A 22312-nucleotide genomic window follows, 5' to 3' on the forward strand; every position below is an offset into this window, starting at 1 on the left:
TTATTGTAATTTGTGCAGTTGAAAGTTACCTGTCTGTAAATAACACAAGGCATTTCCTCGATTATTTCCTTCTTAGGAGAATCAAAATATTCTGGCAACATTGCAGCCTTTTCATCTTTATTAATTACCCAAGACATACGTAATTTGGAGCTTAAAAACACTGTTTCAGACAGCATGAGACTTTTGGTCTTCTCACGGCTGACAAGATAAAAAGCACCTGCAACAAAACCCCTGGCAGAAAATCCAGATAATGGCATTGCAAATGTTGATGTGAAAATTCTGTCTCAAACAATGCCAACCACATAACGTCAGATGTAAAGCTTCAGATCAAATGGGAGTTGACACAATTTTCCTCTTCTTGTTAATATAATATAAAGTAAGTTGCTTTTGTTTAATAAGCAGGCCTCTGCTTCTACGTTTGCACTGCATAAATCAGAGTTAAAGGATTTTAACATTTGTCTGCATGGAGAAATAAATTTTTGTTTTTCCCATTAGCCATTCTCACTATTTTTCTTGTTCTCATAAAGTGGGATTTTCACTGAGAGATGGGTGCTAACTGCTAGAAACCACCACCTTGAAAGGTATGGGCTTTCCTGTAGGCTAAAGACAAATGAGCAAGGTCTGATGTGGAAAAACCCTTAGCTGCTCTTTTGGTGTTTCTGTACACAAGCGAGGTATTCCTGCACGTCATCTGGAGAACCGAGGATAAGAGGGACTCTCTGGTGAATACTCTCAGGTTTCACATCCAACACTGCCTCAGTCCCTGTAGTCGCCATCCCACCTGCCTGTTCAATGATGAAAGCCATAGGGTTGCACTCATAGAGAAGTCGGAGCTAGAAAGAAAGAGGGAATGCATGAATTTCTTTGTGGGAAATTACAGCAAAGAATTTACCAGACCTAACCTTCCTTTTGTGATTTTGGAAAATTTTTTACCAAACATCAGTTGACCTAAGTAGCAATGTCCCTCTATGAGCCCCTCCTTCTTCCCTCTCCTCTCCCCTCCTCACCTCCCTTCACACCTGCTGTTTCGAGGAAGAATGTACTGACCCTGCATCCAAGCGTCACCACCATCGTTTCCAAACTAACGTACTGATGTGCAGGATCAGTACAGCTCTATTTAGTCAAAAATGTCAAAAGTAGCTTCATCAGCAAAACAGTTAAGCCAGCTAAGTTAACAGTACCAGGAAAGAAAAGCCAAGATCTCTTCTCATGTACAGGCTTTATGTGTTACCTCAAAGCTGGGGTAGCGGCATTGTGTTTGCTCAGGATATTTTGGAGTTTGAAACTTGATGCTCCCAGTTTCAAATTTCCAGATTTGATTGTGGCCTTCAGATATGTGAGTAGACATTAGTGGCCTGAACTCATCCAGACAGTGATTCTGTTTTCAGAAGTAACCGCAGTAATTATTAAAAGCAAATTTTCCCCTTTGATATGGAGGCATTTTTGTTTTGGACCCTGGTATTTGTTCACATCTTTAAAAATGTTACCTGGGGTGCCTGTGTTCCGGTGGAATGCAAACTTATTTGGGACATATGCCAAAAGTTTCTGTGTTTAAATGGACATAGGTGACAGCTGGTTATTTTTTAACAGACATTATTTCGGCAGGTTTAGTTGAATCTGTGACAGTCTCTGAAGTGCTCATGTACAACAGTGTTAGCCCATTTTACGTTTAAAGGACTTTTCATATATACAAAAGAGAGAATGTTTTCTGGGGAAAAGGAAGCATGACAGAATGCAACCGTATATAGAGGCAAAAAAATGGGTTGGACACAGGACTTTACTACCCATCATTCCTTTATCACACTGTTTCTAATAAAACCATGATATATCACAAACTTAAATAGCGCATATTACCTTCATTCTTATCTTTGAAGCCTACTGAAGTGCTACTTCTGGTACAAGAACTCCATCTGACAGGCAACATAGGACCAATAGCCTTTGTTGTTCTCCGTAGTGCATGGCCAGCTTTTGGAAGATCACGAACCAGAGAACAGGAGTGGTACCACTGTGGAACCATATGTTGAGTTTCTTGTTGCTTAACTGTGACTACGTGGCTTAAGGAAAGCAGTTTTCCTTCAGGTAGTACTGCAATTGCACTTAGGGGTCTTCAAATGGGCTCTGTCTTCGGACAGGTTTAACACTTTTCGCCTAGTATTAGAACTATAAGCTTCAAGTTCATAGAAAATGTTATTTAACATATCTGATTTGAAAAGAGGATCTCTTTGTTGCCTCATTCTGCACTAATCGTTGAGCACTTTGTTCTCGTCCTTTCTTTAGCTTAAAGAAGGAGCTCTATATGCAAGAGCCGACATGCATGTAATTTACATTTGCTCTAAAGCCTTTGGATCAATTCCAATGACATTTGCTTCCTCTCAGCTCTCTATCCAAGTGCATAGGCTGTCTTTCAGGAGAATGATGATCAGGGCACCTGCCACAAAGGCATTATCTCTCTAACAAGAAGATGTTTATGTGAAAAGAACTCTCTACACCTGCACTCTGAGAGGGAACGAAGAAAACTTTTATTTGTAATGATACTACAGTTTTGCTTCTTTCATTACTCTCTCTACTATGGCAGTGCAAGCCAGATAATCCAATAGTTAGTGGAGGCTAATTCGTGTGGATATCTTGATTTCTATAAAATTATATAAGCACTTGGTGTGTTTGTTACTTGGTCCCGTTTCTCATCTTTTCTCTTCAACAATGGTTTAACACAGATTTCAAAACAAAAAGTTTCATTTGAAGAGGCCAGTCAGCACACCCACTTCTCCCACACACAGCAAATTCCTTTTTTGTCTCTTGCTCTGATACACAAACAGATCCACACTGTTTAAGGGGGGTTAGTTTTATATTGTGTTGTGGGTTTGGGTTATTTGTTCATTTGTTTTTGTGTTTTGTTTTTTTTTTTTTTCCTGGGATGCTGTAGCAAATATTTAAATCAAATTTGCCTGGACAAAAATGCAGACATTTTCTGTTGTGTGTTCTGAAGAGAGTTCTTTTCCCATTCTCCTTGTTTCCCGAACCACTTGGACCTGCTGCTATTGTGATAAATACATGGCCACCAGGATGGAACCAGTAGTCCTTTGTCCCTAAAGAACTGTAGGCATTGGGGTGTTCTGATACCAGTGTCGGAGACAGGGCAAGTAGTTTTATGAGGGCAAATTCCTGCAAATACCAGCCAAGGACACAAAACCATTTGAATAGAACGTTTTAAGTATGGTATTGACCAGGAAAGAAGAAGGTCTTGCAGTCAGAACACCATGACCAAGCTGTTAAGCATTGAGCCAATCATTTCCTAAGCATGACCTGCAGGTTTCTGGTGGTCCGCAGATAAGCTGTATAACCAGATCTCTTTTAAAACATATTTGTTTAAAAGTTTGATAATAGGGGTATCTTGATGCTGTAGGAGAAAAGTTGAGGTTGACTATGGTCCATGGCCCAGCAGATTCAGGGAGTCACTGCATTGCATTGCACTGCATTAAGTCACGGTGTGTCTTGTACAGGTGTCCAAATGGGAAATCATCTTTTTGCAGAATACTGATCCCAGCACACATGAAACTCACCTTCCACTGACAGAGTCTTTCAGATCAGTTAGTAGAAGCCTGTGTTTGCAGCACTGGTGATAGTAAGCTCAGTACCCTTTGGAAATAGTAGATAGGCACACTCGGTTGTCTAACATTGGACAACACCCTGTCCGGTGTTCAGCATATCCCACCTGGACTCTAGTTGCCAGTATAAAGTGCAGAGGTCTTCCTTAGGCCTGTGTTGTATCTGCCAGGTCTGCACAGGTGTCTCAATGGGTTTCTATGGTACTGAAACATTTCTTTTTAGAAAAACGAATAAATCCTGTGGTTGCAGTGAAAATCATTTTACTCGTTTGTAATACAAAAACACACAGGAAGATTTCTGGATAAACTGGCAATTGCCTAAATTTCTTACCTAAAGTCAATTGCTGACCATCAAATCCATTAATAATTTTCTCCAGGGATGGAAAATTATTATCTGTTGATATCTCTAAACTATTCCTTTACATCTCCGGGAAAACAGAGGTATCAGGTTAACTAATTTCAACAGAGAGTAAGTCAAATGATTTACCTTTCCTTTAGGACTCTTCTGATTAGCAGGATACATGAAGATCCCACCATACATCAATGTACGGTGAACATCAGCTACCATGGAGCCCACATACCTGGCACCATAGGGGGAACTGCCATCCTGAAAAACATAAAGCATTATATCTACCAGGCTAGACAGCTGGTAGCATGGTATAATGTTATTTTATTATAAAACAGGAATCAAAGCTGCTTAAATCAATGACTGCTTGTGTACACTGTAAACGCATAAACCAGCCTGAAGCTTAGCCTTTTGTAAGATGTAGTGATCGTCTATGGGGTTCTAAAATAAGCACTTCAAAGGGCGGCATTCACAGTTCGGAAACCAGGGTGCCTGCGATTTGAGTGCACTATTTGGTATCAACCCCCAGCCTGTGAAAAAGCAAACACTGCAAACAGTGAGTGAAAGCTTCTTCATATTATCAGAACAAGGTACCCATTTGATTGCTGGTCCTTAGCTGGTTTCTAAGCAGGCTATGAGAAGGGATGTCACTTTTCACTACACATCCAGATGGTTCCCAGAGGACCCCATTTTTTTCCTTCTAGCTTATTTGTCAAGTTGTGAAGTTGGTCATACCATTCATTTAGCAGCTTAGTTTGAGAGATAGCAATTTATTAATGAATGTAGTTTTCCTTGCTCTTAACTTAGAAGTTAATGTTGTTGAAGGAGAGGTCATTTTAGTGAGAGAAATCAGGGAAGTATTCGTGTCAACCTCAGGTTTCCTGGTCGTAAGAATGGTAAGGTAGGAAATAGAGAAGACAAGCAAGGTGTCTTGCACAAATAGAAGTTATATACACCAAATGAGCTTCACCTGAGAAAAGCTACGTGGCACCATATTTTTATGAAGGGCAGATACACGATACGAATGTAAACTGAAGGAAATCTTTTTGAAAGCTACTACACCAAGAAGTCTGTTGGTCTTTTGATATTTCTCACTCTGTCCTCAATGAAGCAGAGGCGGAATTTTTGCGTGCCCAGAAAATTACTAAAGACTGGGACTTCATGTACATTTAATACACATATATATTTGTGTATTGTAATGCTAGAAGTTTTAAAAGACCTCTGCATGTTTTTTCTGTTTGGATCACTTTTCTAATAAAAGATCTTAGTGCTTCCTACAAAGCTTGCCTTCTGCTGATACTAGGTCCAGAGAAGTAGACAGAGAATTTGTTCAGCAATGCCAGCTCCCAGACTGTCAGACATCAGAAGGTAGTCACCCTTCCCAGCAAAATCATGAGGTTAGCTGGGAGAAAAAAATCCACAAGCGGGAAGGAAAAAAACACAGATAGAGAAAAACATCATTCAATTTTGAAATCACTTTATCAAACTCTTCTATGCAGCTATAACATTTGAGTATTTACTCTCTTTTAAAATGGAAATAGATTCTTATGAAATTACACCATATAATGCACCACAATACTAGGAAGTTGAGTCCTAAGCCAGTACATATAAGACGTGGATATTTGATATAGCTGGTAGTAAAAATGGAAGAGAGAATGGTTCCAGCCTAAGTAATAACCCTTGTTCAGCTGTACTAGTGCTCTTTCCATGATTCTTTCTTCTTATACACATTAGGAGAACAATTGAAAATTCAGAGGAAAACAAGATGGAGTATGAAAGACATGATGGATGAGACACAGCCTGGAGCTTCTATATTTAGGTTTTTTTAAACATGGCCCTATTACTTCCAGGCACACCTGAACAATACTTTGATAGCTTCTCTGTCTCACATCTGTTTACACTTGTGACTTTGCAACTGCAAAAATCTGAGGTCAGAAAAAACACCTTAAGAGGTGTTAAAGGGAGACCAAAAGAAGTTTTCAGTTTAAGAAAAGACAATTTTCAGGGAAAGATGTGATTTCATTCTGAAATCTCCTTTAAAAATACAGTCAAAGGAAGAGCTCTCTTTTATGGCTTCAGAAGGTGATGAAGCCAGTCTTACGAAAAGTTTGTTACACATTAAGAAAAGGCATAGCATATCGATCGTAAGCAGGCCCTGAATCAGACTTCTGAGGTCTGCTTCTACGACATTATCAAATAAGGAGTCCGCAACTCACATGTATAAAATTTACCAATCATGAGCTGCACAGCTGAGCCACCTGTGTACAAATCATCAGATATGTTTGGGATCTGCTGGATTTCCTGTTTGTGTGCAGGTCATTTACACAATTTATGCGTACATGTGTACATGAGATGCCACTGACAATTTTAGTTGCTTCTTACCCTGATAGAAATTCACCTGCCAGAAACCCAGCGCTGAGAAAATCACAGAATAGAAATTCCTCCATTCTGGTACAGTTATCACTTGAACCACGGACTGAAATAAAATTTTCACTTCCCTTAGCATCCAGCTATCTGCTTGTGAGGAATAAATAGTCATTTTAGTTTCTAGAAATGTTACTTCTTGTTTCTCTAGTTTGTTCACTTATGCATTTTCTTACAGATGAGAAAATTAATGGGTGTTGCATGCATGTTGGCAAATACCCAGGCTTTCTTCTCAAACGAAATAACAGAGCACTAATGCTAGGGAAATTCATCCCCAGTTTTGAGTAATGCCACACTGTGTGTTTGCCCAGTGAGCACTTCGCACTGGTTCAGCTGATGCTAATGAAAGAGTTGGAGAACCTTGTTGTTCCCTTGGTCAGTGTCCATGGCATTTGACTGAACTTGTGATTGCTCTTAATTTCACCGCTTCCGCTGTTTTCTTTGCTTAACCCAGAAGAACAAAACGACCAGATAGGTCCCGTGATTTTTTTCGTCAGAGTGTGATGGAAGTCACTTTTTCATTTCTTTATTCTACTGATTTCTGACAGCTATCTTCCTCCACAGCAGAACAAGACCATATTTTTCTTGCATAACTGTGATGTCAAGGAGAGTGGGGAGAAAATAGTCTTTTCTACAGACTATAGTAATAACACCCTGCATGCCTCCCTCCACATACAGTTATGGTTACAAAAGCACAGTGTTTTTATTAGCTTCTTTATGTCACTCAGGCACAGTGGGGCTGACTGGCAGAAGAATGGTTTTGCTGTTGATGATAAGGTTTTGATGGCATTGCTCCTTAACCAAGGAGTCTCCATTGCATGGCTCTCAATCACCAAGCTGTGATGAAACTCAGCTTCTCTTGTGGCTGTAGGAAGCGAAGATAAAAATGCATGGAACAGCAAAGTACAATGATGCCCACAGCATGTTTTTGAGTTCTACCATCACTGAACCAGTGTCAGCTAGAGGCCAGGGTTCTGCAAACATTATTGGAGGAAGAACCCACTCTGGGAAGGAGTTAGAGTGAAATTTGTGCAGAAACAGTTCCTAGCCCAGCAGTGACCATTATACAGTGCAGACTGGAGTAAACATCTTGTGTTACAGGCAATGTTTCAAATAGCTGCTTGCTCTTCAAGCTGGTTAAGCAGCAGGAGATTTTGTGATGCTTAAAAAATTAGGTTTAGTCTGGATTCTCCTTTGAGAAGCGATGTGTCTAGACAAGTATTTGCCACTAAGATCCTCATGACAACGGTAGGGGATTTACGGTTGACCTGGAGAACAGCAGCACTTTTCCATTGCTTTTAATTCAGAATTGATGCCCTTGGTGAATGGCGAAGAAACCTTGAGGGCCAACATGGCTTTGTAGTCCAAACTGTCTGATCTGGGATGCTGCTGTTAGACAGTAAAGGAAAATCTCTCCTCTCCACAAAAACGGTTTATTTGTAATGTTTGATTGCCAATGACAGCAATACAGAACAGGGGACATGTTGTGGACAATGTTCCACTTTGCTTGCCTGTTTTATTTTTAACTTTTCATTTTTCAGTGGCAATGTTAGAGAGTCATCTGTACACCATATTGACCAAGAACCACAGGAAGGAGCAAACAGAGGTAGGATCAAAGGAAAAAAAAGGGATAACAAAGTGACAAGTAGCTCAAATTAATACCTAGTCTCTTGGCTTCCAGTGGAACAAGGCCATAGGGCGATTGTGGTCTGTCTGAGTAAGAAGGGGTCTCCCATGCCCCATGTGGCAGTTCCTCCTCAATTTATAGGCAGGGGGTCTCCAGCAGATACCCCCCACTGCCCTTCTGTGTGCTGAAGAGACCAAAGCTGTGCAATGCTCCACCTGGGCACTGCAGGGAAATTAGGAGCAGCACCAATGTGGCTGTAGCTGGTAAGGCTTACAGTGGATGCCAGGAAGCAGGTTTCATATTATGGAAGAGTGGCAACACCTTCTCTCTCTTTTCCTTCTACAATACAAATATAATACCCTTTTTAAATCAAGGAACTCAGTTATGCTGTTTCCAAAACTCAGGTTTACAACAAGCTTTTAGATGGGCCAGGCACTTCCTTGTGCTTTGTGGGCATAACATTGGTGCCTTGGCCCTTCTCACACAGACAATGCTACGTCTCAGCGCAGCAAAGCAATGTGCTCGCTCAGCACCCTTGAGGAGGCTTCCACTGCCCCAAATAACCCATGCACGGCTGTGCTGCTTGCTTTAGTGACAAAAACACCTTTTGCCAACTTCTGCTGCTTTAGTTCAAGAACACTTTCAATAGATTTTCCTCAAATGAAGCACAGATTTGAGATAACATAGTGTTTGCAAATGAGGTTTTTCCTGTATGTCCTAACTGAAGGATTTAGTGAATCATATGACAGAGCTGTCCTCACTGAGCCCGTGGTGAAATATCCCTGTCTGGTCTGTCTACTGAGTTTGAAATCTCCTCAGTCTTTTCATAGTTGCCTGGGGTTGATTATTTGTTTAAGAGTTTTTCTTTAAAAAACACTTTGGTGTTTTTCAGAAGCACAAATTAACAAATCCAGTGTTAGTACTTTATACTGAATACACAGCTCAGCATAACATGAGCAGAATGAGAAGCACAGATCTCCTCTTTTCCAGCTAGATTAGGTTTCAGGAAGTATGAAAGTAGTGTCATGGGTTTCTGCTTCTCTCACAGCTGGACTGAAAGCAGACTTTGAAGTTTCAAAATAACCTTAAATATTCAAATGAATATATTTACAACGCTGTGATGTGGCACCCTCTGCAACGACAATCAGGGTAATATGGAAAAGAGGTTTTGATAAGAGGTCAGCGTTGCAGATATATCCAATGTAGTAACTTCAGATTTTCAGTTCAGAAGGCCTCTCTCACAGAACTATGGTTTAAAGGCTTACTTGTTACATTTCCCTTGTACAGCACCCTGAAGTGTTCAGCTGGATACATTGATTTTTACATGAGCCTTGTACAAGTATTGTCAACAACTAATAACTTAAAAAAGAATCCTATGGCTTTTTTTGTTAACAGGAGGAACACTCAAAACAGTTTTCTGGCCAAATTCAGTCCTGAGCCATTACACGTCACCGTATTTCATTATGACATTCTGGTCATAGCTACACTGTCTAGAGAGTGTCCAGCTTTCCACACGGAGAGCTTGTGTTGTGTCCTCCTAGCACTGACTAGAGGTCATACAGAGCTGTATGTCCCCACAAGGAAGTTAATCAAACATAGGATAGTCTCAGCTTTTTCTCTCTAAGGAATACAGTATAATCCTCTTAAGAACAGAATATAGTGAAATTGTGCCTCAGACCTTTTTTTTTTTTTTTTCCCAACCTGTGGCTTGGTTGGTGTTCCATATGATGCAGGTAGACAGTGCAAGAGTGATACTGCATCTCTCAGATGTAAGCATGTGCAGGAAGGAGAAGGTGATGCCACCCAGATCCCTGCAAGCACCTTCTGGGCAGTATGTGGAATCTATCCCCAAATGCTCAGCTGCACATATGACTGAGCTGCATATTCAGATAAGCTAGAAAACAAGGGTACCCCTCCCATTTTGCCATCACAGTTTCAGAGCTTTGTCAAAAAAACCTTGTTGTTCATGTACAGCACATTTTCCTCCACACAGTGACAAGCAGGCTACGAATTTGCTTTCTGAACTCTAAGTTACAAAATATGTCAGGCCACCAGAAACCAACACATCAGATACATAACCAAAATGGGCCTGATGGCACGAAAGAGTTACATGGGGCTAAACTCAGCAAGGCCTTCAAACCCTTTCCCATCAGCCAGGACTTCACGGAAAGCAGTGCTTGCCGTGCTTGCCAGTGCACACAGTACATTGGGTACAGTGCTGATATTTTCTTACCTCAGGGAATTTCTTCTTTTGTAAATATTCTGTCATTGCAGGTTCAAAATACTTCGCATAACCTTCATTGAGACTGTATACCTTCCCTTTCTTCTTGATTTTAACATCTCTGTCCACCAAAATAAATTCACCGAGACCCTACAGAGGAACAGGGTAGACCAGCTGTCAGCAAGCAGCAGAACTTTTTGTTGACTTTCTGTAACAGTTGTCACACTAGAGATGGCAGAAATGCTGGCACAGCTTGGCCCTTTCAGCACCAGTCTTGTGTATAACTTCACAGTATTTCAAACAGAGCAGAAAGCACAGAATCTGCGTTAAGTGCATGAAAACTTGTCACATTGGTAGTATAAACAAAAAGCAACTTGACTGTAATAGTTAGCATATCAAATGAACACCAGTCAGCCCTAAAAGCAGACAGACCATGAATCTCTGTCCACAAATCATAAGGTTACAAGTTAAGAAATTACACTGCCTTCTGATTTTTTAACTCTTCTTGCCTGTCTGGCCTAAATATCTTAAAGTGAATGTGGTCAGCTCTCCCCAGGTGTTGCTGTCTGCAGTTTGAGTCCACCTTTTCTTCCTCTGCCTTTAACCAGAGCAGTTCAGCTCCCAGTTCTTGCCACTTGCAATGAGCCTGTTTATAAATGTTAAAAGGAGTTTTGATAAAAATGCATCCTTTTATCAAAATTAACTCCTATGTTATTGCCCACATCTAATGCTGGTTTCTCAAATTAATTAACGTCTTCCTACATTCCTCCAGTAACACTTGTTGGGCTCCTGAGCTGGGCACCAAGGGGTGGCACACGTCTGATTGATTGTATGTGTGTGGTTGTGCTTTTGCAAACTGTTGGGTGCACAGCTTAAAGGACTCAGCCTTAAAAATAAATTGCACCCAGGAAACCTTTGCATTAACTACATCAAGAAATGGTCCTTGCCCCAGGACAAACACTGAACGTGCTGAGGTTCTTCTACAGACAGAAAGAGCAAGAGCAAGAGAAAAGGAGTCCTTTAAGTGGAGGCAAAGACACTGTTCATAGTAAATTTTCTTAAGTGTTGCAAACCAGCAGTCTGGTTTGAATCAACACAATTTCAAATGCTTTTTAACTTAAACTCTCTTTCACTGAGTATTAGAAACAAACAGAGGTATTGCAATCAACATACTCTTGTATTATTGAGTACTTATAAACTGGAGGGGGGATGTTCCAGGATATGGGTGAAAAAAAATATTGCATAGATTGCCTAGATTACAGAGACAAAGAGTAAGAAAAATCAGTAAACCCAAGAATGGAAAGCTCTAAAAGATAGTGGCAAAGTGATTAACACCATGACTGTACCGGATCCAGCATGAAGCAGTCCACTCCTTGCCCTGTGGATAGGGCGACCAGTGTAGCACTGCCATACAAGGCATAGCCTGCAGCAACAATATTGCGTCCGGGCTGCAAAGCATCTTTTTCAGAGGGCTCATCATCTGTTTCCTGAGGAAAAATTACCATTGGACTGAAGGTTAAATTCTTACAAGAAACAATAAAAGCAACGCTTCAATGATGAAGTGGGGCAGATTTCCTTTTTGTGTCTATGCGGGCCTTTGAAACAACCAAAATAGAAGTTGTTCCCCCTAGTTCAGGGCAAGTTTGGTACAAGTACGTGCGCACGCTGGGGCAGGACCTTGAGAGTTTGTTATTTTATACGTGTCATGCAATCAATATGATACTTGCAACAACGCTGATACCTCAGCATTACAGCCCAGTCTATTAATTCAAGATCGTCAGAAATCTGAGACAGAACAAAGGTACTAGTTTTCTGGAAATGTGAACATAAGCTATCATACTGACACCCCTCAGAAGGAATAACTGTGAGGTGAATGCAGTAATTGACATTACAGACAAATTGCTTCCAGTAATGCAGAATAAAAGGGTAGATGGTGCAACATGACGGAACTAAGATTGTGCATTGGTCTCTGCTGGTGGAGAGATGGGTAACAGGTGATAGAAATGTTGCTATAAAATAACAAAAGCATTTGTGTATGTAATATGTGTGTGTGTGCAGGTACGCATATGTAACTCTACATAGGACATTCACGTGGCACTTCACTTCAGGCTTTTAATCAATTTCTGACACTCGTATTTTGATTTAGTACTTTGGTTATCACTGAACCACAACATCCCAAGCAGACCTGGTGCAAATATTTCCATCCAGCTCTAGGTTGTGTGCCTCAGCCGCGGCTTACAAGAGTTTCACTGGTGGGGTGAGAAAGAACAGCCAAGAGTATTTGGGAGGGCTGGCTCCAGCCTTCACCTCCTGGGACTACAAAGCGGGTAGGGAATGCTTGATCTTACTGTTCCTTTAAAAGCTTGTCAATTGCATTGGATTTTCCATGGATGTTTTGATGGTGGTTTACACGGAATTAAAATGAGAAGCCCCTCAGATGTTTTCTTCAGGCCCTGGTTTAGCATTTTATTGATCCAAACTCAGACAATTTCTCAGTGATTGCATGGTCTGAGCCTGAGTAGCAGCTAAACAGAAATAGGAGGCCTAGCCTAAAATACCTGGTTAAAAAAATAAAAATCAGTGGACACTGTTTTGTGTAGGAATTAAAGTATTTGATGAATATTGAGCAAATTCTTTAAAAAATCAAGAATGCCTTTCACAGATATTTTCCAAAGGAAAACACCTCTCCTCCAAGAGAGAAATTCTCTGCTGCACCCCAGGGCAAGGAGCTCTCAGGGTGTCACGGTCTTAGCAAGGTGGAAGGCTAAGGGTAACCTGAGGATCCCGTTTGTTGTTGTATGCCAACATCTAGAGGAGAACTAGGTGTGGGACACTAAAACTACATCTTTCATGGCATATGAAGACAGTAATTCCACATCAAAGTGTTTTCATTTTCAGCTGAAAGATTTTGTTACTTTTGCTACTTTTACTTACAGAGGTTTTAGCTGTATTTTTCTCAAAAATAATAATAGTAATACTTAATTATTTTTTTTGCCAAGTTCTTCTGTGGGAAAAAATCCAGTTGCCAACAAGCTCTTCATGGGACCTGAAATATAGCTTATACAATATATCTGGTATGCAGTCCCTTGGAATTCCTCTATGTCAGGCTGCTTATTCAGAGATGTTATAATGCACATAATGAAGACTAGTTAAAACCCCTGCTTGTATATTCCAGAGCTTTGAATATTGACTATTAGTGGCTAATCTTTTGCTAAACGATCATCTTTTACAGAACCAACTATTATACCCTACATAGCATCTTCTCTTTCAAAAATATATGCCCATGGCACGTACATCTCAACATCAAAAGCAATGGTTGTGTATAGTAAACTAATTATTTGCAACATTAAATGCAGAATTAAATATACTTTTACACTACTAGTTGCAAACATATTATGATTCTCCTTGCTTTCTGTATACTTCCCTCATTAAATGAAAACTATTTTTTTATAAATATAGTAAAGATGTTTGTGTGGTAGGACATGGTGTATATACAGTCTAAGTAGCTGCTGGTTACATATGATATTGATTTAAAATATATTTTTCTGAGATGAGCTTTTCAGTCCTGTCTCTTAAATGCATTCTCTATGTACATATGGCTGAGAAACCACACGTGTTGACTATTCTGAAAAAGCAGAGGAACTCCTCCCTTGGGAGATGGACAGTTGGGCAGAATTCACTTGGTTTTCCATCCTTATTCACAACTGTGTTTCCAAGAGCCAGCTTCAAAAAAGGAAGGAAAAAAGCTCAGTCTCAAACATTCTGCAGAGCTTGTCAGAATGTAAAAAAGCTAGCGGATATTTCTCCGTTAAGACTGCAGGAGTTTTGTCCTGCCAAGTACCATGTACTGTGAAACAAACCAGGGAATTAAGCCAAATATTTTCACTTCTTTCTGGTGCACAGATGGATTTCCTATCTATTATATTTTGCCTACGAGATGGCGGTAGTGGAATCACTTTAGAGGTCTTTATGCAAAGCACTGAAGCAGACAGAGGGACTGCAGAGAAGCTCTGACAAGCGTTGACACAGTCACATCAGCTCATTGGTGTGAAGCAGATGAAACAAGGTCCGCAGAGTCTGGCTATAGGGGTACCCTTAGGTGATATCTGAGTTTGAAAATTTTTGCATGTATGATTTGCCAGCATCACATGAGGGAGTTCTCATCAGCACCAGGAGCAGCTCTGGAAGGACTTGGTTTTGAGGTCTCTGTATCATGTGTTTCATGAGTATCCTTCGCGTTTGCCCTGAATTCTTACTCCTTCCCTCTGAGGGACCACATGGAGGTGACAACATGGTCCTCATGACGGTGAAGGGAGGGGAAATAAAATACATCTGAGGAAATGGGCAACATTACAAATTAAAATCAGAATGAAACAAAGCAGCAGAGTTTCATAGCATGTGTGTGGAGCATGAACAGAGAGCTGCAGATTCAGTGCAGTGACATGAAAAATTGGGAAGAATCCAAGCAAAAAATACTTAGGGTCACCACATCCTGACACTCCACCAGCTGAGAGCCCCGCAGCAGCAGGGACTGTCAAGGTCCTATCCCTTGCTCTGGCTTCTGCTGATCCAGCAAGGCTTCTCCCTCAGACCCACTTTTCTGAGATTTCTGGTCTGTTTAAGAATACCACCCATGCTTCTGAAAGTAAAAGCCAGGTGTAAAAGTAATTAAACATACGATGGTATTTATTTCCCAGTGGTTTCCACTAAGAAACTGATACAGTGCTCTGCTCTTCTGGTAGGAGGCAGTGGTACCACCGTGGTGGTGGCTCTTGATTGGGAGCAGCTAGAGAACCATTTTCAGGTTTGAAATGTATTGGACAATTCTGGCCTTTGTAGATAAATGCTGATTATCTTTTTTTTTTTTTTTCCTAAAATGAGGCAAATATTTCAGTTATGGAGGATGTGCCTTTGGAAATGAAGTTAAGGCACTTACATAGTAAGAAAATCAGTCATGCAATCATCTGAGAATTGGAAGGTACAAATTATCTTACAGGTGCTAAGCATCATCCTTTGAAATTACAATTGTTCTAGCTTTTCCAAAATTATGTTCATGAACCTAAATGGCTTAAAATGATGTTTTCTTTCTTAAATGATCCTCCTTCACTGGGATAAACATCTCACTTTTATCCCTTTCACACTACCCTTCAGTAACTATCAATAAACCACTTGTTATTATTTCATTATTTCAAAGGGTTTGAAGTTAATTGTGTTGCTACAAAATTGTCTTGTCTGAGACGAAGGCACATTAATTAACCTGTACTTTGGAATTAGCATTTTAGTGGCAAGAATTATGCAAGTGGAAGTCTGTAAATTCAGCATTGTTTCTAACTTTCCAGGGAAAATTGAGAAGTTGCTCTTGTAATTGACAAACGGTGCTTCATCCTAGCAGCAGGGTTTTCATTTGGATATGAAACATTTGTACAAAGCAATGTAATTTTCTTTTTATGTGCACTGAAGGATATCCACCCACATGAAAACCAGTAACTTTGAAACAGTATTTACAACGAATATGTTAATATATATTAGAACAACAACAACTATGGAAGGACCAGAAAATTAATTGAAAACTTGAGCTTTTGGGAACAGTGTGAGTTCTTTAGGAAATGTTTCAATCCTAAAGCAGAATCCTTGGGAAGACTGGGCAGTCCATAGTCTTTACACACCTTAACAGGTGAATTAAAGATGGTAGCGAAATCTAATCTGTATTTTAACCTGCTTCACTATATTAATCACACTGAGCACTTACCCTAATAGTTACGCAGAGTAACCTAACCCAACACTTCTAAAGAGAAAGGTGATGTTTAGTGTTTGTAAGATGGTGCTTACCACCTTTAAGAATAGTGGACCATGCAGTTGTTGCCTACTGTAAATGTCAGGAGGTGGTGTCGTCTTTTAGGCTTTCTTTAGAGAGATAAATGAAAAGATTGGGGACCCCTTTGCTTACCATAAGGGTGCATGCCATGGGTTGCATCCATACAGCTAAACTCTCTTCCCTGCAAAAAGCAAGGTGGTAGACGGCACTGGAGGTAGTCCCTGGGATGCTCTTTCCACAAGCCATAACCAGGTGTCATCTCAGTATTGTCTGGCCTGGACTGTGAAATTGTGATGGGGGTTTGCACTAACCATTAGCAGTGTGAACAGCCATATGCCAGCACTTGGCTTATGCCATGACCCTGTCGAGACTGTGCCGTAACTATATCTGGTTTACTAGTAGATGCGTATTATCAACAGTGAAGATTAGCGTATTGCCTACCAGAAATGCAAAAAACAAGGACTGGCCTGTTGAAAATTATGAGTTAAAAGATGAGAGTGGACTTAAAAAGCATATCTTCATATGTTTGAGGTTTAGCGTCTGACTCTGCAAAGACTTCTTCGCAGTCACAAGTACTGTAAAAGTTACTTCACGGTAGTGATGGCTGAGGGTCTCCCATAGTCATATGACTGTGAGCTCAGGCTTTAGGAAAAACACCAACTGCTGGGAGATTAGCAGTGAAATCACAAGACTTGGCATGACTCTAACTATTAATGTTTGTTAATTGGCTGTGCAGTTCCCATTCTTTCCAGCCCCAAGGGAGCAGACACGCTGGCAAGGCCCCGCTGGCTGTAGGTGACTGCTTCCTTCAGCCTCAGGTGGCCTCCATCGTTAGCATGATTATAAACCCCCACCTGTAACAGGCACAGCAACTCACACTGGAAGGCCACCACACTGCTGTGCTATGGTCCAGGCAGTGGCTGTCAGCCCTCCCCAGTCAGTATCCAGGAAGAAAAATACTCTGATTCATAGGCACCCCGACACCCCTCAGCTCTCCTGCAGTGAGTACAGGGTCACTTAAAGAGCTAGCTACCTGCCTGATGGTGAGGGGATTTTATTTAAGTGCCTGTGTGCCTGCAGGAGTGAAGTGGTGCCACTTAACAATTTCATCGTGCTGAGTGTCCCCTTCCTGGGAATTCAGGCAAAATTTTAGCATGCATGAATCTCAGGTGTTACCTGTTCTACACTTTCAGAGGCTCTGTTGATCCCAAAGACAATATAAGGACCTAGGAAAGAAACTAAGCAAATTGATGTACCCAAGACAATTTTCTTTCATCAAGTGAATTGTGCCATGTGTGCTTCTTTCATCCTCTTACCTTTTTGTAGATAGCAAATATTGTTCCTATCGGTGCCAAGCAGTCTATATTGGATGAGCCATCAAGGGGGTCAAAGCACACCACATATTTACCCTGAAACACAAGTGGCAAGGGAAGCATTAAATGATACGTAGTCTTGCACTATTATTTCTTTTTACTTGACAAAACCTGTGTTTTTATGACTGCATTTAGCCGTCCAAGCAGCCAGACACAGCTTGCCAGAGAAGGCGACAGTGCTGACCCAGCTGGCCCTGCAGCACAACACCGGCTCCCTGCAGGGCCTGCCAGGGAAATGGGAGAGGGCGCGTTTCTGCTCAGACAGCACGAAATCTGATGATAGAAAGGAGCAGTCCTCTGCTGCCAAGCAGCGCAGGAAATTGCTTGAAAGCAAAAGGAGTGACTCATGCAGGAAGCAAGCATCTTCTTCGAGTAAATGTGCTTTGTTTTGTTACGTTTCGAGGGGCTTTGCCTGTGATGTGAGGTTAGACGGTAAGAAGGCAGAAAGAAGGCATCTTGGGGAAAGGGCAGGTGACATCAGCCTGAGCAGCATCTCGCTGCAATAGGATCCCCTCCTGGGGGAAGCCTGATGAAGCCGTCAGGTGTTTCCTCTGGGCATGTAACGTAAAACCCAGTTCTGCCACTCTCTCATCTCATTTTATCTTGCCTAAATATTAACGCAGTCCAAAACCATTACACTGGCGGTCGGGGAATGTAATAGTACACCTACACCTGGCATCTGGGGTGTATTAACAAGCTCCAAAATAATTATTCTCCCCCCCCCGCCCCCCAAACTTTAATAATAATTTTACCCTCCACAGCTCCGTTAGCTGTTGAAACCATGCCATCCACCACAGTTATTAATCAAAACAATGCAGTAATGCTGCAAATTTTCTGAATTCCCCTGGGAAGGGTTGGATTTGGGGCCAGGCCCAGGTTTCATACTTGAAACAAGAGTGCCACCTGCTGCTGCCTGAGCCGATAACCCCCTGAAGGCAGGAGCTGCACAGACCCGCTTGTCTTTCGGGGTGATGATGGCCTCCTTGTTCTCCTCTGTGACCAGGACACAGGTGCTGTAGGAGGACTGGAGCATGTTAATCACCAGGCTGTTGGATAATACATCCAGCTTCTTCACTTCGTCACCGGTCACGTTCACGGTGCCAGCTATGCCAAACCTACAGAAAAGTAAAAATATCAAGAAACCTGAGGGAGGCCAACGTTACAGGTTTTTAGGAAAAAAACAAGTCAGGGGAGCTTCTTCCTCTGATCCTACCACACCTCTAGCCTTTGGATTAAACTGCTAAGGTGCATTAGGAGATGGTTGCTGCTGCAAGAAAATAAAAGCGTGCATGAGAAAGAGAAAGAGCGATGGCATCATTCTGGGGCTTTACCTGCGTCCTTTTGCTTGGATGTTCTCCAGGCCAGGAGCAGAGCCTACAGACAGGTCAGTGGGCACCAGGCTTCCCTAGCAGCCCCATGAAGCAGCTGGCAGCAGCTTCAAGGAAGGCAGTTAGCATCTGCATTATTCTCTGCTGCTGGCTGCTTAGAGCTCCGTGATGGTCCTTTAACCCACATCCACTCAGTCCCCAGCCACCCCAAAATCAGAAATTTCAAAGACATCCCCAGGTAGTTCCCCATGCTGAACTGTATCTCAGGATCAAAGTCTGTTTTATTTGCTGATCCTCGGATGAGATAAGATGATGATTCCATTCCCTATCTTGATTTTAGCAATATGGTAATGATGTAGTATATAGTATTATATATATTTCTGAGATTTCCATTTGCAGAAGCACTGTTTAGACCTAATGTGTGTGGTCTGGGCATATTAGAAGTATAAGAAATGGTACAGGAAATAGATACAGCATTTTTATTGTTTATGGGAAAAAAAAAAGGAAGGGGAAAGGGGCAACTGATTAGTTCATAGGATGTTGGTCAGCAGCAGGCCTTAGTTAGGGGCAGGGTACTTTTGTCTTACCCAAAGCTCAAAGTTGCCTGAGCTTTTCAGAAGTATTGAGCATTCTGAACACTCTATTTTGGAGTGCCAGGTTTGAGATACTGGAAAGGACCAGGATTTTCAGAGCATTCTCCAGTTAGTGTGTTTTTAGGCACATTCCCAGCTCAAGTCTATTGCTTCAAAAAGTCCTGCTTTACTTTTTTGAATGGCAAATTTGTTAAAAGTTCATGTTAAATTCTTTGACATTAAATAAGTCATTTCAAAGTAACCTATTCAGAAGGGCTAGAAAAATCCGAGTTCTCTGACTTCACAAATGCAGATGGATGCAAGCTAGTCACCATGGCTGAAAGTTTGGAATGTGAATTTCTGAAATTTCATGGTTAGTTGCAATAATTTGAATGGTGCAAGTTACTCATTTGTGGTTTTGGATACTTCAGATATTTCTGGTTCATCACCTGAAACTTTTGTTTATAGAAACACATTTGCTCCTTATCATAACGGATGTTTTCCTTCTAAAGGGAGGATTCATCCAGCACAGTAGCCCCATGTGTCCTGTAGGCTAGGTGGCTATTCCACTTCTAATCAATCAAATAGAGGTTCTCTCAACTTACTAAATGCTTCCGAGATTGCGTATTGAAAGATAAAAATTAGATAAAAGCAATAAGCAACTGTTCCTCTAAGTCAGGGAGGCAAAACAGCTCAGCTTCACCCAGCAGGCCTAGAGACAAAGTACAGTTTAACATTTAGGGCACAGGAGCCTGACACTGCTTTTGAGTATGTCTCATGGTCCATGCCTGTAGAGTCAGGGTGATAGTACAGAGACATTGAATGCATGATTTGCAAAGATCATTGAGGACTTTGACCAAATAGTCAACCGAAATGCAAAAAAAACCAACAGAGAGTCATACATTTTGGTGTTTCCATGGGGAAAAAAAAGAGAACAAATTACAAATGTTGTTTTTCTTAGTCTTTCTTAGAAAAATATATTTCCTGTCTTTTTTATGCATGTATGCATAGGCCTGTACAGAAATAAATTTTTCAAGACATAACAAAACCTGTATATTTAGAATATTTTAAATGCTTAATTTTATTAGGACATTCCAGCTCTCTGAACTGCTTCAGCTAGATTACCATCAAAAGAAGGACACCCCTGTCTATTTCACCTGGCTGGGTGAGGAACAGATTGGTTCATTCCAGGCTTTGCTAAGTCAATTCTTTATTCCATTTGCTAAACCACTAGAGGCCAAATTGTTGTTTGTTTTTCATATAGGGCCTTTTAAGACTGCCCACCTGTAACCCTGATACTATGTGAGGAAGGAAGGGGAAATGCACTCACGCGTGGCAGCATATGGCGTTTCTTGCAGGGCTGTTGCTTTAGAGCATTACTTATGTTGCAGTCAGGCAGAACATTGGCTTCCCGAGATAAGCCAAGCCCTGATTTGCACAGCTCAGCACCCAACTTGGATGTTGGCAGAAAATATCACAGTGTGATATCCTGCATTAAAAATATCATGGTGTGATATTCTGCAAATTCACAGCAGATTTAAAAATATGTCAGTATCAACATGTACAAGGAATAAGGAGGTGAGCAGTGCATTGAAGCTCTGACTTAAATTTTTAGAGTAAAGTATTACAGAACAGCAGGCAGTCTAAATGTCTACCTTGCACCCAATATTAAAATGCTCCTGAAAGAGAGATCTCCCACTTCCCACTCTTGATAATCCAGGCTCTGACCTCATGCCTACAGTCACTCAGCTTAAAAAAAGACATTTCCAACGTATTTATGAATCCCTGTCCTCTCCCCAGCCTTGCTGTGCAAGCAGCTGTCTCTCTACCTCCTCTTCCTCCCCATATCGCTAGGTACGACTCACATGTGGGCAAGGCCTGCCTTTCTGACTGCAGAGGAAATGGCCTTTATGGCAGTCAGCATGGAGTTGAGCAGCTGCGTCAGCTCCCCTGTCGCTCCTTTAACGCGGCGTCCCTTCTCCATAACGAATCGTGTGAGCGTCAGCATATCCGTTTCGAAGGGGGTTTTGTCGGACATTTTTGCTGGGTACCAGAGTTCCAATCTTTTCGGCTGGACGAGACGCTTTCTTGCTGCGCGGATATCCTGGGTAGCTGTATTATTTTGAGGAGAAGCTGTTGGCTGCGTTGCTGGTCAGAGTTTATTAAGATGTTTCTGAGACCATGTGATTGAGTGCTCAGAATAACTGCACCCCAGGCTGGCTCCACGGCTCCTCTGGGATGCAGGAAAGGAGCCTGAGACGGGACTACAGCTGAGCAACCGCTGCTCAGCTGCCCTTCCCACACACTGAAATCAGTGATGTGCAGATCTAGTAACACGTTCTAATTGTGCGTTAGACTGCTTGTAACGCAAAACTCCAGCGGGCTGCTTAGCTGGAAACTGCTTTCTGGTAGCTGCTGCTCAGCAACAAGCTCAGCAAAGCCAAGGCAAAGCACACAGTGTGCAAGGCACCAGAAATGAAGGCACCATTGAGGGCATCGGTAACCACACGTGCCGTAGTGTCCCGCAGCAGAGCACCCACCGCGCTGTGACTCCGTACGGTGAAGTTCCCTTCATGCATTGCCTTCATCCCTGCTTGCTTACCCACTTTTGGCCTCCTCCACGGGGGAGGGTTTGGAAGGTGTATGGTGCATCCCAGGGGAATCAACCAGAGATGCAGGGTGCATCTAGACATGCATTTATTAAGGATGTTCCACGTTGCTAGCTGGTATGCTGCAACCACATTTTAATGACTTTGTTCCTAGTCTGGGCTGCTTGAATGTTATAGGGCTTGCATGAATGAGAAGTATTGGTGAGCTGTGGCTTGTTTGGTTACAAAGTAATTATTTCTTCAATAATATACAAATGAAGCTTATCTGATTTAAGCCCACCTGTGTCATAACTCATAAAATGAAATTTTACTTTGCCTTTGTTATTGTAGTGCACCATGTAAATACAGGTATGTCCAAGTTTGCAATTATACTGCCAGTAACTCCTTACAGG

The 22312-nt window shown here is 41.6% G+C and overlaps 1 protein-coding gene across 1 annotated transcript; it reads right to left on the reverse strand.

The window, feature by feature from the left end:
• Positions 1-96: 96 nt before the first annotated feature.
• Positions 97-21891, reverse strand: LOC141735771 (fructose-1,6-bisphosphatase isozyme 2). The gene is made up of 7 exons (XM_074568913.1): positions 21177-21891; positions 18364-18526; positions 17355-17447; positions 11570-11710; positions 10236-10373; positions 4093-4212; positions 97-833 (listed from the first exon to the last, which is right to left on the reverse strand). Exons 1-7 carry the CDS (start codon positions 21347-21349, stop codon positions 639-641), a joined length of 1023 nt encoding a protein of 340 aa, XP_074425014.1. The 5' UTR covers positions 21350-21891; the 3' UTR covers positions 97-638.
• Positions 21892-22312: the final 421 nt, after the last annotated feature.

The sequence above is a fragment of the Larus michahellis genome, chromosome Z, assembly GCF_964199755.1.
Source record: "Larus michahellis chromosome Z, bLarMic1.1, whole genome shotgun sequence".
NCBI classification, from domain to species: domain Eukaryota; kingdom Metazoa; phylum Chordata; class Aves; order Charadriiformes; family Laridae; genus Larus; species Larus michahellis.

What these genes read in the sequence shown, in the direction of transcription:
- LOC141735771 (XM_074568913.1), bottom strand. Translation starts at nt 21,349, where the DNA reads ATGTCCGACAAAACCCCCTTCGAAACGGATATGCTGACGCTCACACGA. An exon ending in TATTTGCTATCTACAAAAAG is followed by an intron (nt 11,711 to 17,354) that starts GTAAGAGGATGA and finishes ATTTTTCCTCAG; the next exon opens with GAAACAGATGATGAGCCCTC. An exon ending in AAAAGAAGAAATTCCCTGAG is followed by an intron (nt 4,213 to 10,235) that starts GTAAGAAAATAT and finishes TATGTTTTTCAG; the next exon opens with GATGGCAGTTCCCCCTATGG.